General features: G+C 42.6%; 1 protein-coding gene across 10 annotated transcripts in view; it reads left to right on the plus strand.

Moving 5' to 3' along the window:
• The first annotated feature begins 6,647 nt into the window (after nucleotides 1-6,647).
• The window catches only part of EVI5 (ecotropic viral integration site 5), a 234,397-nt gene continuing 228,556 nt past the window's right edge, over nucleotides 6,648-12,488 (plus strand). For 9 of the 10 annotated variants that reach the window (XM_059885080.1, XM_059885081.1, XM_059885083.1 and 6 more), the window contains exon 1: nucleotides 7,380-7,480. In XM_059885080.1, coding sequence (XP_059741063.1) covers nucleotides 7,385-7,480 — 96 coding nt within the window. In that variant the 5' untranslated portion in view covers nucleotides 7,380-7,384. Of the gene's footprint in view, nucleotides 6,920-7,379; nucleotides 7,481-12,488 lie in introns of those variants that run through there. The other variant, XM_005204328.5, reaches the window with a different exon arrangement.

Below are 12,488 nucleotides of genomic sequence, written 5' to 3' on the forward strand. Positions count from 1 at the left end.
ATAATTTGTACCAATAAAATCTACACCAAGCTTGTTCTTTATCATTCATTCAAAATATGTTAAGCAGCTACTATGCAAAGTGCTGGGGCAACTGAATAGTCTAAGACAAAATATGATTTCAATCTTTGCAAAGCTCTTGATCTAGTGGGTAAGTAATATAAACCACTTCTGACATTAGACTGACCGGGTTCAAAGCAATGCCCCATCATTTTTTATTTTTATAGATAGGGGCAAGTTACATGGTATTTACTAAGTCTTAGTTTTCTTATCTGCAAGGGGGTTATAGTGATACCAACCTCATGAGCATAGCATAAGGATTAAAAGAAAAAATGTATTAATATATACAGTCCTTAGCCAATACTTACAAAGTGTGCAACTGTGCATTAGCTTATTTTTAAAATTGAATTGACTCATGATATTATATTAGTTTCAGATGTACAACATAGTGATTTGATATTTTTATACATTATGAAATGATCACAACAGAATGGCTAGTTATTAGGTTGGTGCAAATGTAATTGTGGTTTTGGTCTGTGAATTTTAAATCATTATAACTCAAACACATCTTTATTAATCAAAATAGGAAACCATTACAATCAATACATTTTTGCCAATGAGAAATAAGTTTGTTTATTAATGTAGTATAAAAATCCATGCTTCCGGATTTGATGAACTCTTGGAAAGCATTTTCTGTCTCCTGTTGGTTGTGAAAACATTTTCCCTTCAAAGAATTGTTGAGATGCTTGAAGAAGTGGTAGTCAGTTGGTGAGAGGTCAGGTGAATATGGCAGATGAGGCAAAATTTCGGGGCTTAATTTTTGAAGCATTGGTGTGGGACACGCAGTCATGCATTGTTGTAGAGAAGAAGTGGGCCTTTTCTGTTGACCAGTGCCGGCTGCAGGTGCTGCAGTTTTTGGCGCATCTCTTTGACTTGCTGAGCTTGCTTCTCAGATGTAATGGTTTTACCAGGACTCAGAAAGCTGTAGTGGATCAGACTGGCAGCAGACCACCAAACAGTGACCATGACTTTTTTTTTGGGGTGCAACTTTGGCTTTGGGAAGTGCTTTGGAGCTTCTTCTAGGTCCAACCACTGAGCTGGTCATCTCCAGTTGTCCACTTTTCATTGCATATCACAATCCGATCGAGAGATGATTCGTTGTTGTGTAGAATAAGAGATGAGGACACTTCAAAATGACAATTTTTTTGATTTTGTCAGCTCATAAAGAATTCACTTATAGAACTTTTTTACCTTTCCAATTTGCTTCAAATGCTTAACGACCTTAGCGTGGTTGATGTTGAGTTCTTTGGCAACTTCTTGTGTAGTTGTAAGAGGATCGGCTTCGATGATCCTCTCAGCTGGTTGTTGTTAACTTCTGATGGCCTGCCACTGCACTCCTCATCTGGTCTCAAGGCTCTCATCTCCATTGCAAAACTTCTTGAACCATCACTGCACTGTACATTTGTTAGCAATTCCAAATGCATTGTTGATGTTTCGAGTTGACTCTGCTACTTTATGACACATTTTGAACCTGAGTAAGAAAATTGCTCAGGGGACTTCCCTGGCAGTCTAGACTTTGCCTTCCAATGCAGGGGGTGCAGGTTTGATCCTGGTTGGAGAGCTAAGATCCCACATGCCTCATGGCCAAAAAGCCAAAAACATAAATAATATTGTAAAAAATTCAATAAAGACTTTAGAAAAAAAGAAAATTGCTCAAATTTGCTTTTTGTGTAACATCATTTCCCCAATCTAAAATAAATATAAATACACAGCAAGTAATAAGCAAACAAAATAAAGGGAGAAATGTGAATTAAAATGATGTATAACATAACCACATTTATTTAAGAATGTATTCCAATATCAAACAGCTAATGTCGACAACATAAAACCGCAATTATTTTTGCACCAACCTAATATACTCTGTCACCAAAGTTATCACAACATTATTGACTACATTCCCTATATTACACTGTACATTACATTCCCATGACTTATGTTATTACTGGACATTTGTACTTCTTAATTCCCATATCCTATTTCACTTAATTCCCCATTCGGTTTGTTCTCTGAGTGTTTCTATTTTGTTATGTTTGTTTTGTTTTTTAGAGTCCACCTATAAGTGAAAACATGATATTTGTTCTCTGCCTGACTTTTTTTTTTTTTTTGACTTTTTTTTTTATATAGCATATTCCCTCTAGGTACATCTACATTGTTGCAAATGGCAAGATTTCATTCTTTTTTATGACTAACATTTCATTGTGTATATATACGCTGCTGCTGCTAAGTCACTTCAGTCGTGTCCGACTCTGGGTGACCCCATAGACGGCAGCCCACCAGGCTCTCCTGTCCCTGGGATTCTCCAGGCAAGAACACTGGAGTGGGTTGCCATTTCCTTCTCCAATGCATGAAAGTGAAAAGTGAAAGTGAAGTTGCTCAGTTGTGTCCGACTCTTAGTGACCCCATGGACTGCGGCCCACCAGGCTCCTCCATCCATATCTTTATTCATTCATCTATTGATGGACACTTAGGCTGCTTCCATATGTTGGCTGTTGTAAATAATCTGCAGTGAACTTTGGGTGCACATATCTTTTTTTTTTTTTTTTTTTGCCACACTGAGAGGCTTGTGGGCTCTTAGTTCCCTAACCAGGGATCAAACTCGAGCCCCATGTAGGGGAAGCACTGAGCCCTAACCACTGGACCACCAGATTATTCTCTGCACATATCTTTTTAAGTTAGTGTTTTCATTTTCTTCAGATAAATACCCAGAAGTGAAATTGCTGGATTGTATGGTAGTTTTATTTTCAATTTTTTTAGGAATTTCCATACCATTTTCCACAATGGTTGCACAAATAGTGTGTTACTGTTTTGAGTACTTGAACTCTCTAATCAGTAGAAATTGATAAGAGGCCAGATGAGAAATCCAGGCAAGTTATTGGATCTCATGCTGCAGCACAAGGGAAGGAAAATGAGTAACAGATGCCCTTACTGGCTCCAAGGGGTGGTGGGAGGCAAGAGGTTTCTTAAATGGGTTGAGAGGATGGGCAAGTTGGTGGGTTGGGCAGGAAGCATAGCTTAGATGGTCCGTCCACCCAACTGGTGGTGCTGTGTGCAGGAGTCATACATAGTACCTTGATTTTGCTCCTGACACCTTGGAAATGGCAGTGGGTTTGTGGTCTTTTTGTATCTGCACATGTGTGCAAGTATTTTTAGTCCCTTATAGCTTCTTTGTGTTCTGTTGCTTAAGGAAATATTTATGCAGGTGCAAGCACTCCGGTAAAGAGTCCCAGGTACCAGCCTAGCCCAAGCGGGACAATTTTATGACCCAGAAATTTCTCTCATGTACCTTCCCAATTTCCTGCCAGAGGCAATCTGTTATGATTTTTTCACCACAAACTAGTTTTGCCTTTTCTGGAATTTCAAACAAATAGAATCAGAGTATGCACTCTTTTGTGTCATTTATTTTCAAATAGGTAATATTAATATATTCACATGGCTTGAAATTAAGAAGGTACAAAAGGGCAGGCAGTCAAAAGTCTTCTTCCTAGCCTTGACTCCCAATCATTCAATCTTCCTCCCTTGAAGCAACCATTGTTATTAGGTTTATGTGGGAACATCCCATGGCAATCATTATTAATTCAGGGCTTTCTTTATACAGGTACTTTGAGAATTCAGTTTTAAAGGTTACCCAAAGGATCTTCAGACAACTCAGCTAAACAAAATAAAATCAATTTTAAAAATTACTGGAGTTCTTTTTAGACTCTGATTCCAAATATCAGATTGTGACATTTTACCTATCTATGACTTAGGTAACCTTCAAGCCATATCTAGTTCAAGTTCTAGTATTAGAATAATTAATTGTTAATTACTTCTCATTTATTGAATTAACAAAACATACATTGAACAAATATAGAAATACAACCATGAACCAAAGAAAACCAAGCTTCTGGCCGGCGTCATTGGTGTAATTAGTTGAGTAGGGGAAACAAAAATTCACCAAAAAAAATCACATTATTACAGTTTCAGTGCCATGTGATATGAAAGGACCAAGGCAGGGGAGTCTGAAGGTACCTCTCAGAGGTAGAGACTAGAGGGGCAGTCAGAAGGATGAGTACTGGAAGAGGTTTCCAGGCACAGAGCAAAGCATACACGAAAGGTCTGTGGAGGGAGAAAACTGAGGAATTGGAAGAGGTCAGTGTGGCTGGAACAGAGATAGGACAGAATGTGGTCTGAGCAGTGAGAAGAGCTGGAGAGGTGGAGAAGAGGCTGCCTGACCATGCAGATTAGTTAAGAGGTTTTGTCTAAGGAAGTGGGAAGCCATTGAAGTGGTAGTGCTGTGGTACACAGAGCCATTTGTGTGGAGACAGGATTAGAGAGAGGCTACAGGGCATATATTTAACTTATATGCAGAGTACATCATGAGAAACGCTGGGCTGGAAGAAGCACAAGCTGGAATCAAGATTGCAAGGAGAAATATCAATAACCTCAGATATGCAGATGACACCACCCTTATGGCAGAAAGTGAAGAGGAACTAACAAGCCTCTTGATGAAAGTGAAAGAGAAGAGTGAAAAAGTTGGCTTAAAGCTCAACATTCAGAAAACTAAGATCATGGCATCCGGTCCCATTACTTCATGGCAAATAGACGGGGAAACAGTGGAAACAGTGTCAGACTTTATTTTTCTGGGCTCCAAAATCACTGCAGATGGTGATTGCAGCCATGAAATTAAAAGACGCTTACTCCTTGGAAGGAAAGTTATGACCAACCTAGATAGCAGATTCAAAAGCAGAGACATTACTTTGCCAACAAAGGTCCGTCTAGTCCAGGCTATGGTTTCTCCAGTGGTCATGTATGGATGTGAGAGTTGGACTGTGAAGAAAGCTGAGTGCCAAAGAATTGATGCTTTTGAACTGTGTTGTTGGAGAAGACTCTTGAGAGTCCCTTGGACTGCAAGGAGATCCAACCAATCCATTCTAAAGGAGATCGGTCCTGGGATTTCTTTGGAAGGAATGATGCTAAAGCTGAAACTCCAGTACTTTGGCCACCTCATGCAAAGAGTAGACTCATTGGAAAAGACTCTGATGCTGGGAGGGATTGGGGGCAGGAGGAGAAGGGGACGACAGAGGATGAGATGGCTGGATGGCATCACTGACTCGATGGACATGAGTTTGAGTGAACTCCGGGAGTTGGTGATGGACAGGGAGGCCTGGCGTGCTGTGATTCACCGGGTCGCAAAGAGTCGGACACAACTGAGCGACTGAACTGAACTGAGAGGGCATAAAAGTAAACCAATCAGAGACTAAATTAGTAGCCCAGGGCCTCCCTGGTAGCTCAGTCTGTAAAGAATCTGCCTGCAGTTCAGGAGACCGGGTTCTATCCCCTGGAGCAGGAAATGGCAACCCACTGCAGTATTCTTGCCTGGAAAATCTTACGGACACAGGAGCCTGGCGGGGTACAGTCCATGGGGTCCCAAGAGTTGGACACCATTTAGCGACTAAACCACCACCACCCAGGCCCCTGGTCCTCCCAGGCAAAGGTAGTTTGGACTTAGGGTGGTGATGGAGGATATAGAAGAGGCCAGATTCAAGGAAAATTTGGTAGGTAAAAATCTACAGGATTTTCTGATAAATGGAATTTAGGAAGGAGAGGTAGATTAACATGGTGTCTCAGCTTTCTTATACAAGATGGATTCAGCTGTGATGAAACTTGGTTGAAATTACTTTAAATAACGGCATAATCTAAAGTCATGCAAAATTTTGCCTCAGATAAAATTTCAAGTTTTTATCTGCGTGGAAAGACATGGCTCTACTTCCTATTTTTTGAACTTCCTAATCTTTTTTTTTTTTTTAATGCTTATTACAGTGGAACCCTTTCTGGAAATTATGGTTTTCAATTAGATAATAACCAGGGCTATCTAATTTCTAGGTTCTTTTTTGGGTGCTAATTACTATCATTTTGTCACTTCTAAATGTCTAATGAAAGTAATTTATATTGCCTTTGTTATTATTTTTTGCCTGTTTTTCTGGGATTTGACCGGGATTCGTAGCTTGTTTCTGTTCCTCAATAAGTACTTTCCTTCTAAGAATGTCTTCGTTGATATTGGATGACTGCCCGACTGGACATCACATATTTGTGCCCATGTTCTGCTTACTGCCGGACTCTGCATAAACCCAATGTGTCGAGACGACTGATGGTAGAGGGATTTGCAATCACAAGTGCCATTTACACGTTAATTGTTTTTTCAGAGTGATCTGGTTGCCTCTCGAGGAAGCTCCGGCGACCGCTGTAAGCTTGCGCGACTGCATCGCGCGGCCCCAGCCTGGGACCCCTGCGCGTGGGCGGTGCGGCAATGCCAGGCCGGCAGCCTTAAGGCTGGGGTCGCTTCGGGCCGGGAGCGGGAACGTTTGGTGCAGCTCTTACAGGCAAGGGGCGGTTCTAGAGACTGGGGAAGTCAGCAGTTTGTGCGTCCGATGGCTGGAGCTTTGAAAGAGAGGCGGAGGAACAAGCGAGAGCTCCCCGCCCCCGTTCCCCACTGTCCAATCCCTTCGGCTTCTCCTATCCTCGGCTGGCCGGCCCGACCCCTAACCTGCTCGAACCCATTATGCGGTAGAGACGGCCGGGGCTCTTTAAGGCCCTTGCCGCGCCTGCGCCTTGAGCCTTCCTGACGCGGCCGGGCCGGACCCGGGAGGAGCCGGCGGCGGGCACGCTAGGGGTCGGGTGGTAATTGAAACCGCGGCGGCTCGGCAAGAGTGAGGTCAGGGTCGGAGGCGGCCCTGAGCTCCTGAGTGAGCGCGGCGCTCGAGAGGAGGCGCAGAGGGCGGCCCGCGAAGCCGGGAGCGAGGCCGAGGAGCTGAGACGCGGCGGCTCGGCTGCCGGCTGGATGGGAAGTTAATGTTTACGACGGAGTCCACCCAACGTTTCCAAGGTGAGGGGCGCCGCGCCAGGCCGGGCGGGCCGGGAGGCCGGGCGGGCCGCGAGCCCGAGTTCCGCGGGACGCACAGCCGGGCCGAGGCGCGGCGAGTCGGGGCCGCCACTAAACTTGCGGCGCGAGCGGGGCGGGCGCCTCCGGCCCTACTGGGGCCTAAGTTCCCTGTGGCCTTCGGGACCCTCCCCACCGCGGTTGCTGCGGAAGAAACTCGCCAGCGGAACTCCCAGTAGATTCCCAGGGAGGTGAAGGGACGAGGCTGCTTCGGGGGCGCTTCCTCGATATCCTGTGGGGGCATACTGACTCTTCACCCCCGCCCTCGAGGCCAGGAGTCTGTTCCCTCTGGGTGACCAGATGGGGCGAGACTGTCCGCGCCTCTTGCGAAGTTGGCGTCTTTACTTGGCCTCGGGGATTCTGCGTAAGGCCATGTCTCCAGGCAGGTGATGGGCGAGCCAGGTGTGGTAAATGACGCCCAAGGATCCAGTTCGGAGCGTTTGTAGCCATCACTATAATCACCTTATGACTAGAGGGGCAAGCCTCAAATTAACCACAGAATTTCCGGTAGGTTGGATTGTGGTGGTAGTGTCTGATTTAGAGTTGCTGTGATTTCTTTGTGTCTTTCTTTCTGTCTTGGGCATCATAGATCAACTCGGTTGGCATCCTTTCACTGAAGAGTTAACCAAAACTTTTGGAATGGTTCCTTCACTTTACTCCTATCTGTTGATGTTAGAAGTGGTTTCAAAAAGCAGCAGTTTCTTGCAGAGATATCTCAGCTGTGGGTTTCAGTGTAGAATAACAGAATTCTTCCATTGGTGAAAGCAATCTGGTGCTTCATGAAAATCAAGAAGTTATCTGTTTGTAGTTTTTACCTTTGTTCTGGACTGAAATGTATTAGTAGCTTTTTTGTTTTGTTTTCCAAAAATGTTATTAATAAAGTTTCTGCAGTTTACCAGAAGCTCCTATTCTAAAATGCTAGCCTTAAGGTCTCTGAGAAATTTGTGTCAAAGAAATCTTAGAAAACTTATTGTAGTATAACGTATTTTTAAAAAGTGCCAATCTTGAGTATGCAGGTAAAGACTTTTTACTAAGTGTATTATTACAGATCAAGAAACGCAACATTGCAGGATTGGGTTATATATCCAGGAGTGGAACTGTTGATTACTGAGGTATGTGAATAATAAAATGTTAGCATTAGATCCAGTTGAACATTTTCCCAAAGTAGTTTTACTTTGGGAATTAGCAGGGAATGGTATTCCATTTACCTCATATCCTTGGTAACGCTTCTCAGTTTTAAAAAATTTTTGCTATTTTGATGGAAGTGCAGTAATATTTATGTAGCTTTATTTTACATTTTTCTGATGATTGTGGTTGAGTACCTTTTGTTGGCCATTTATATGTTGTCTTTTGTGAAGTGCCTGTTCAGTCTTATTATTTTTTAAATTGGTTTGTAATTCTTTATTCAGAATGAGTTCTGTTTGTGTGTGTGTATGTATATACACATCTATTTCCCATGAGTCCTTTCTGGACTTAATCATTTTCCACTTTGTATCTTGTCTTTTCAATCTTGATGGCCTTTTTTTTTTTTGATGAATGGAAATTGCTAATTTTAATGAAATAAACTTATTCCTGATTACTCTTTTTTGTGAACTATTAAAGAAATCTTTGCTTCGCCTAAGAATATGGAGATGATTTCTCATGTTACCAAGTATGTGTGCTCAGTTGCTTCAGTTGTGTGTGACTCTTTGCTACACTGTGGACCTTAGCTGATCTGGCTCCTCGTCCATGGGATTTTTCCAGGCAAGAATACTGGAGTGGGTTGCCTTTGCCTGCTCCACCCATGTGATCATACAGAAGTTTTATTTTTACTTTTTACATTTAAGTTGTACAATTTACAGTAAGTTGTAGGTGGATTGTAGGGGTCAAGATTCACTTTTTACCGTATGGGTATATATTTGACCCAGCACTATTCACTGATATATATCATCCCTGCCCCTCTGCACTGTGTGACACTTTTGTAAGTCAGGTGAACGTAGAGTGTGGATCTGTTTCTGAACACTGTTCTGTTTCATTGGTCTATTTGTTACCCTTGCACCAATATCACTGTATTAATTGGTGTAACTTTATAATAAGCCTTGATATGGGTCTTTCCTATTTTGTTCTTTAAGATGGTCTGGACAGTTCTCGGCTCTTAATGTTTCCATATAAATTTCAGAATCTTGCCCATTCATACAGATTTTGGAGATTGGAATTGAATCTGTTTATCAATTTGGAGAGAATTCAGTTCTTAACAAAACTGAGTTTTCCAGTTTATGAACGTGATATGTTCTTCCACTTCTTTATGTCTTTTAAAATTTCTCTAATGTTTTGTAGTTTTCTGTATTAAAGTCTTGCATACCATTTGTTATTTATTTGTAGGTATTTGATATTTTTAATGTAATTGTAAATGATATTTTAAAGCATTTGTGGCCAGTTACAGAAATACAACTGATTTTGGGAGTGAGGGGAGTGGCTCGGAAATTATTTTAAAACAAATCCCAGACATCATTTCATTAATAAATCCTAAATTTTTAATCTCCCTTCAAGACCTAGTCCAGATTACACCTTGTATGTTCTAATTTTCCAAGGTTTTCTCATCTTTTTCTATTTGCATGTTTTCTCCAGGGTCTGAGACAAATTAAAGATTTGTAGAGTGTTTAATATAAAGTGTGAATGTGTTAGGCTCTGGGGATACAAAGCTAATTAAGATGCTGCCCCTGCTTTTAAGGAGTTTAGAGTCTAGGAGGAGTTGTAGAAATTCAAGAAAAGGCCTTTATCTTGCTATGATGAAAATTGGTTTGGCTGCATGCAAAAGGGACATTTAAATCAAACTGTGGGGGAGGTAATATGCCTGGCTCCCAGTGTTCTGAGAGCTGGGCAAAGGAAGTGGGCTGTGGGTGGGGGCTGCTATTCACTATACATACTTCTGCTTTATTCCCTGGCTTTCAGCCTTGAGCCTCTCTCCACTCTTCTTGAGTCTGGAGTCTCTCCAAGTCTGTGTTTCCAGAGAATAAATTTATGAGAGGACGTGAATGGGGGAGAAGGGAAACTGCAGGTCCATATACAGACTTTGTGTGTGTGCTCAGTCGTGCCCAACTCTTTGAGACCCCATAGACTGTAACCTGCCAGGCTTCTCTGTCCCTGGGGTTCTCCAGACAAGAATACTGGAGTGGGTAGCCATTCCCTTCTCCAGGGAATCTTCCTGACTCAGGGATGGAGCCTGGGTCTACTGCATTGCAGGCAAGTGTCTGAGCCACCAGGAAAGCCTTTAGCTGACTTTAAACCACTAACCTGATTTTTAGCCCTTTACTTCTTCCCCACTGACTGTGTACTTGGAGACTCTCAAGGGCTGAGCCTTTCTGGGGCTCTGAATGAGGCCTATCAGTGTGTTGACCTCCAACTTACTTTTGCAGGCCTGGAGGTTTGACTTCTTGTCCTCTACTTCCTGTCTTCTACCTGTTACTTGTTTTTTCATCTCTTTTCTTGTTTCATAGATGCCATATCTCTTTATCTGTCTCAGAACATTAAAGATAGTTTCTTTAAGCTGTTTTTTTCCTTACATAGCTTATTTCCTCCAAGTTCCTTTTTTTCCTGTTTGGTATAATCTCAGCAGTAGAGACCCTCCTCAGAGGTCTGGTAATCCTTGGTTGGTTGCTTGTGATTGAGAGACCAAATACATTATGTAGCAGTACTTTTAAAAATTTAGATGTGATTGCCCACAGCAAAATATATAGAGTAAGTGTATAGTTTGATAGTTTTCCTATGTATGAAAGTGAAAGTGAAGTTGCTCAATTGTGTCCAACTCTTTGCGACCCTATGGACTGTAGCCTACCAGGCTTCTCCGTCCATGGGATTCTCCAGGCAAGAGTACTGGAGTGGGTTGCCATTTCCTTCTCCTGTGTAATTAACACACAGTACAGAGCATAGTGAAAAACCCAGACAATTCCTTCATATTCCTTTCTTCTATCTACCCCACTCCCTGCCCAGAGGCAACCCCTATTCTGATTTCTCTCTGCATAGATTAGCACCAGTATTTTCTAAAGTTGCCCAGGTGATTCAAAGGTATGGTCAGGATTGAAGCCATTGGTTTGAGTGGGCTGTTTGAGCCTCTTTCCAGTGTCTGTCTTTCCTTTTGGCCTGATTGTATTTCCCAGAGAGTATGGAAGTTTTCTGCTTGGAGGCCAGAGGTCTAGTTGCCAGTGGTCTGGGAACTCAGGAAAGGAGAGTTGGGTAATGAGCCATTAATGAGCTTGTAATGTGAAGGGACACATAATTGGCTTCATCTTTCATGATGTATGGTTTTACCCTTTTTAGAGACTGAATCTCTAATCTGCTGCCTTATTGAGATTAGATCATTCAGTGACTTGAAAGAGGAATGCAGGTCTAGGTTTCTAACTGTTCAGTTTTCACCCCATCTTTCCTTCTTCAGTCTCCCCCTTCTTTGCTCTGGCAGTTCCGGATCCCTTTGAGGATTCTGTACTGTAAACTGGGTTTGTTCTTGGTGGTCAGTGCACTGCTGTCTTTGCAAACACTACTTGTCTTTGACCCAATCAGTTACCACTCATCCATCTCTCCACCTTTCAAGGTTGTGTTGCTGTTCTTTGTTCCATTCTCTTGATCCTTATGGTAAGTGTCCTAAAAACAACAGCAAAGTTTTCTTTATTCTTGTTTTATTAGAGTTTTGTTGTTGTTTAGTCACAGTACTGTCTAACTCTTCTGCAATCCCATGAGCTGTAGCTACCAGGCTCCTCTGTTCATAGGATTTCCCAAATAAGAGTACTGGAGTGGGTTGCCATTTCCTCCTCCGAGGGATCTTCCCAACCCAGGGGGTCGAACCCATGTCTTCTGCATTGGCAGACACATTCTTTACCACCGAGCCACCAAGGCAGCCCTATTAGGATTCTGGGAGAGAGAAGAATTAGATGTGTGTGATCAATCTGCCATCTTAACCTGGAAGTCCCTCATCTTTCATCATACAAAAATGTGTTGCCATCTGTCAATCACTGTTGTCTCCTTCCTGTGGGGTTATAGCTTTTAAAGTTTCTTTACTGTTATCTACATAGAATGGTAGGAGGGAGAGCATCTGAATACTGGATCAAACTGTCATTTCTCTAGAAATCCCTAAATTCTTTTGAGAAGTATCCTTTGTCCCAGAGTCTTATAATCTCAGGATTGGAAGTGATTTTAAAGATAAGACAGCTTAGTGAGCTATTTGATACTTTCTGTAGTGGGGAACTCACTTCAGTTCAGTTCAGTTCAGTCACTCAGTCGTGTCCGATTCTGTGACCCCATGAATCACAGCACGCCAGGCCTCCCTGTCCATCACCATCTCCTGGAGTTCACTCAGACTCACGTCCATCGAGTCAGTGATGCCATCCAGCCATCTCATCCTCTGTCGTCCCCTTCTCCTCCTGCCCCCAATCCCTCCCAGCATCAGAGTCTTTTCCAATGAGTCAACTCTTCACATGAGGTGGCCAAAGTACTGGAGTTTCAGCTTTAGCATCATTCCTTCCAAAGAACACCCAGAGCTGAT

This window comes from Bos taurus, chromosome 3 (assembly GCF_002263795.3).
Source record: "Bos taurus isolate L1 Dominette 01449 registration number 42190680 breed Hereford chromosome 3, ARS-UCD2.0, whole genome shotgun sequence".
Lineage (NCBI taxonomy): Eukaryota > Metazoa > Chordata > Mammalia > Artiodactyla > Bovidae > Bos > Bos taurus.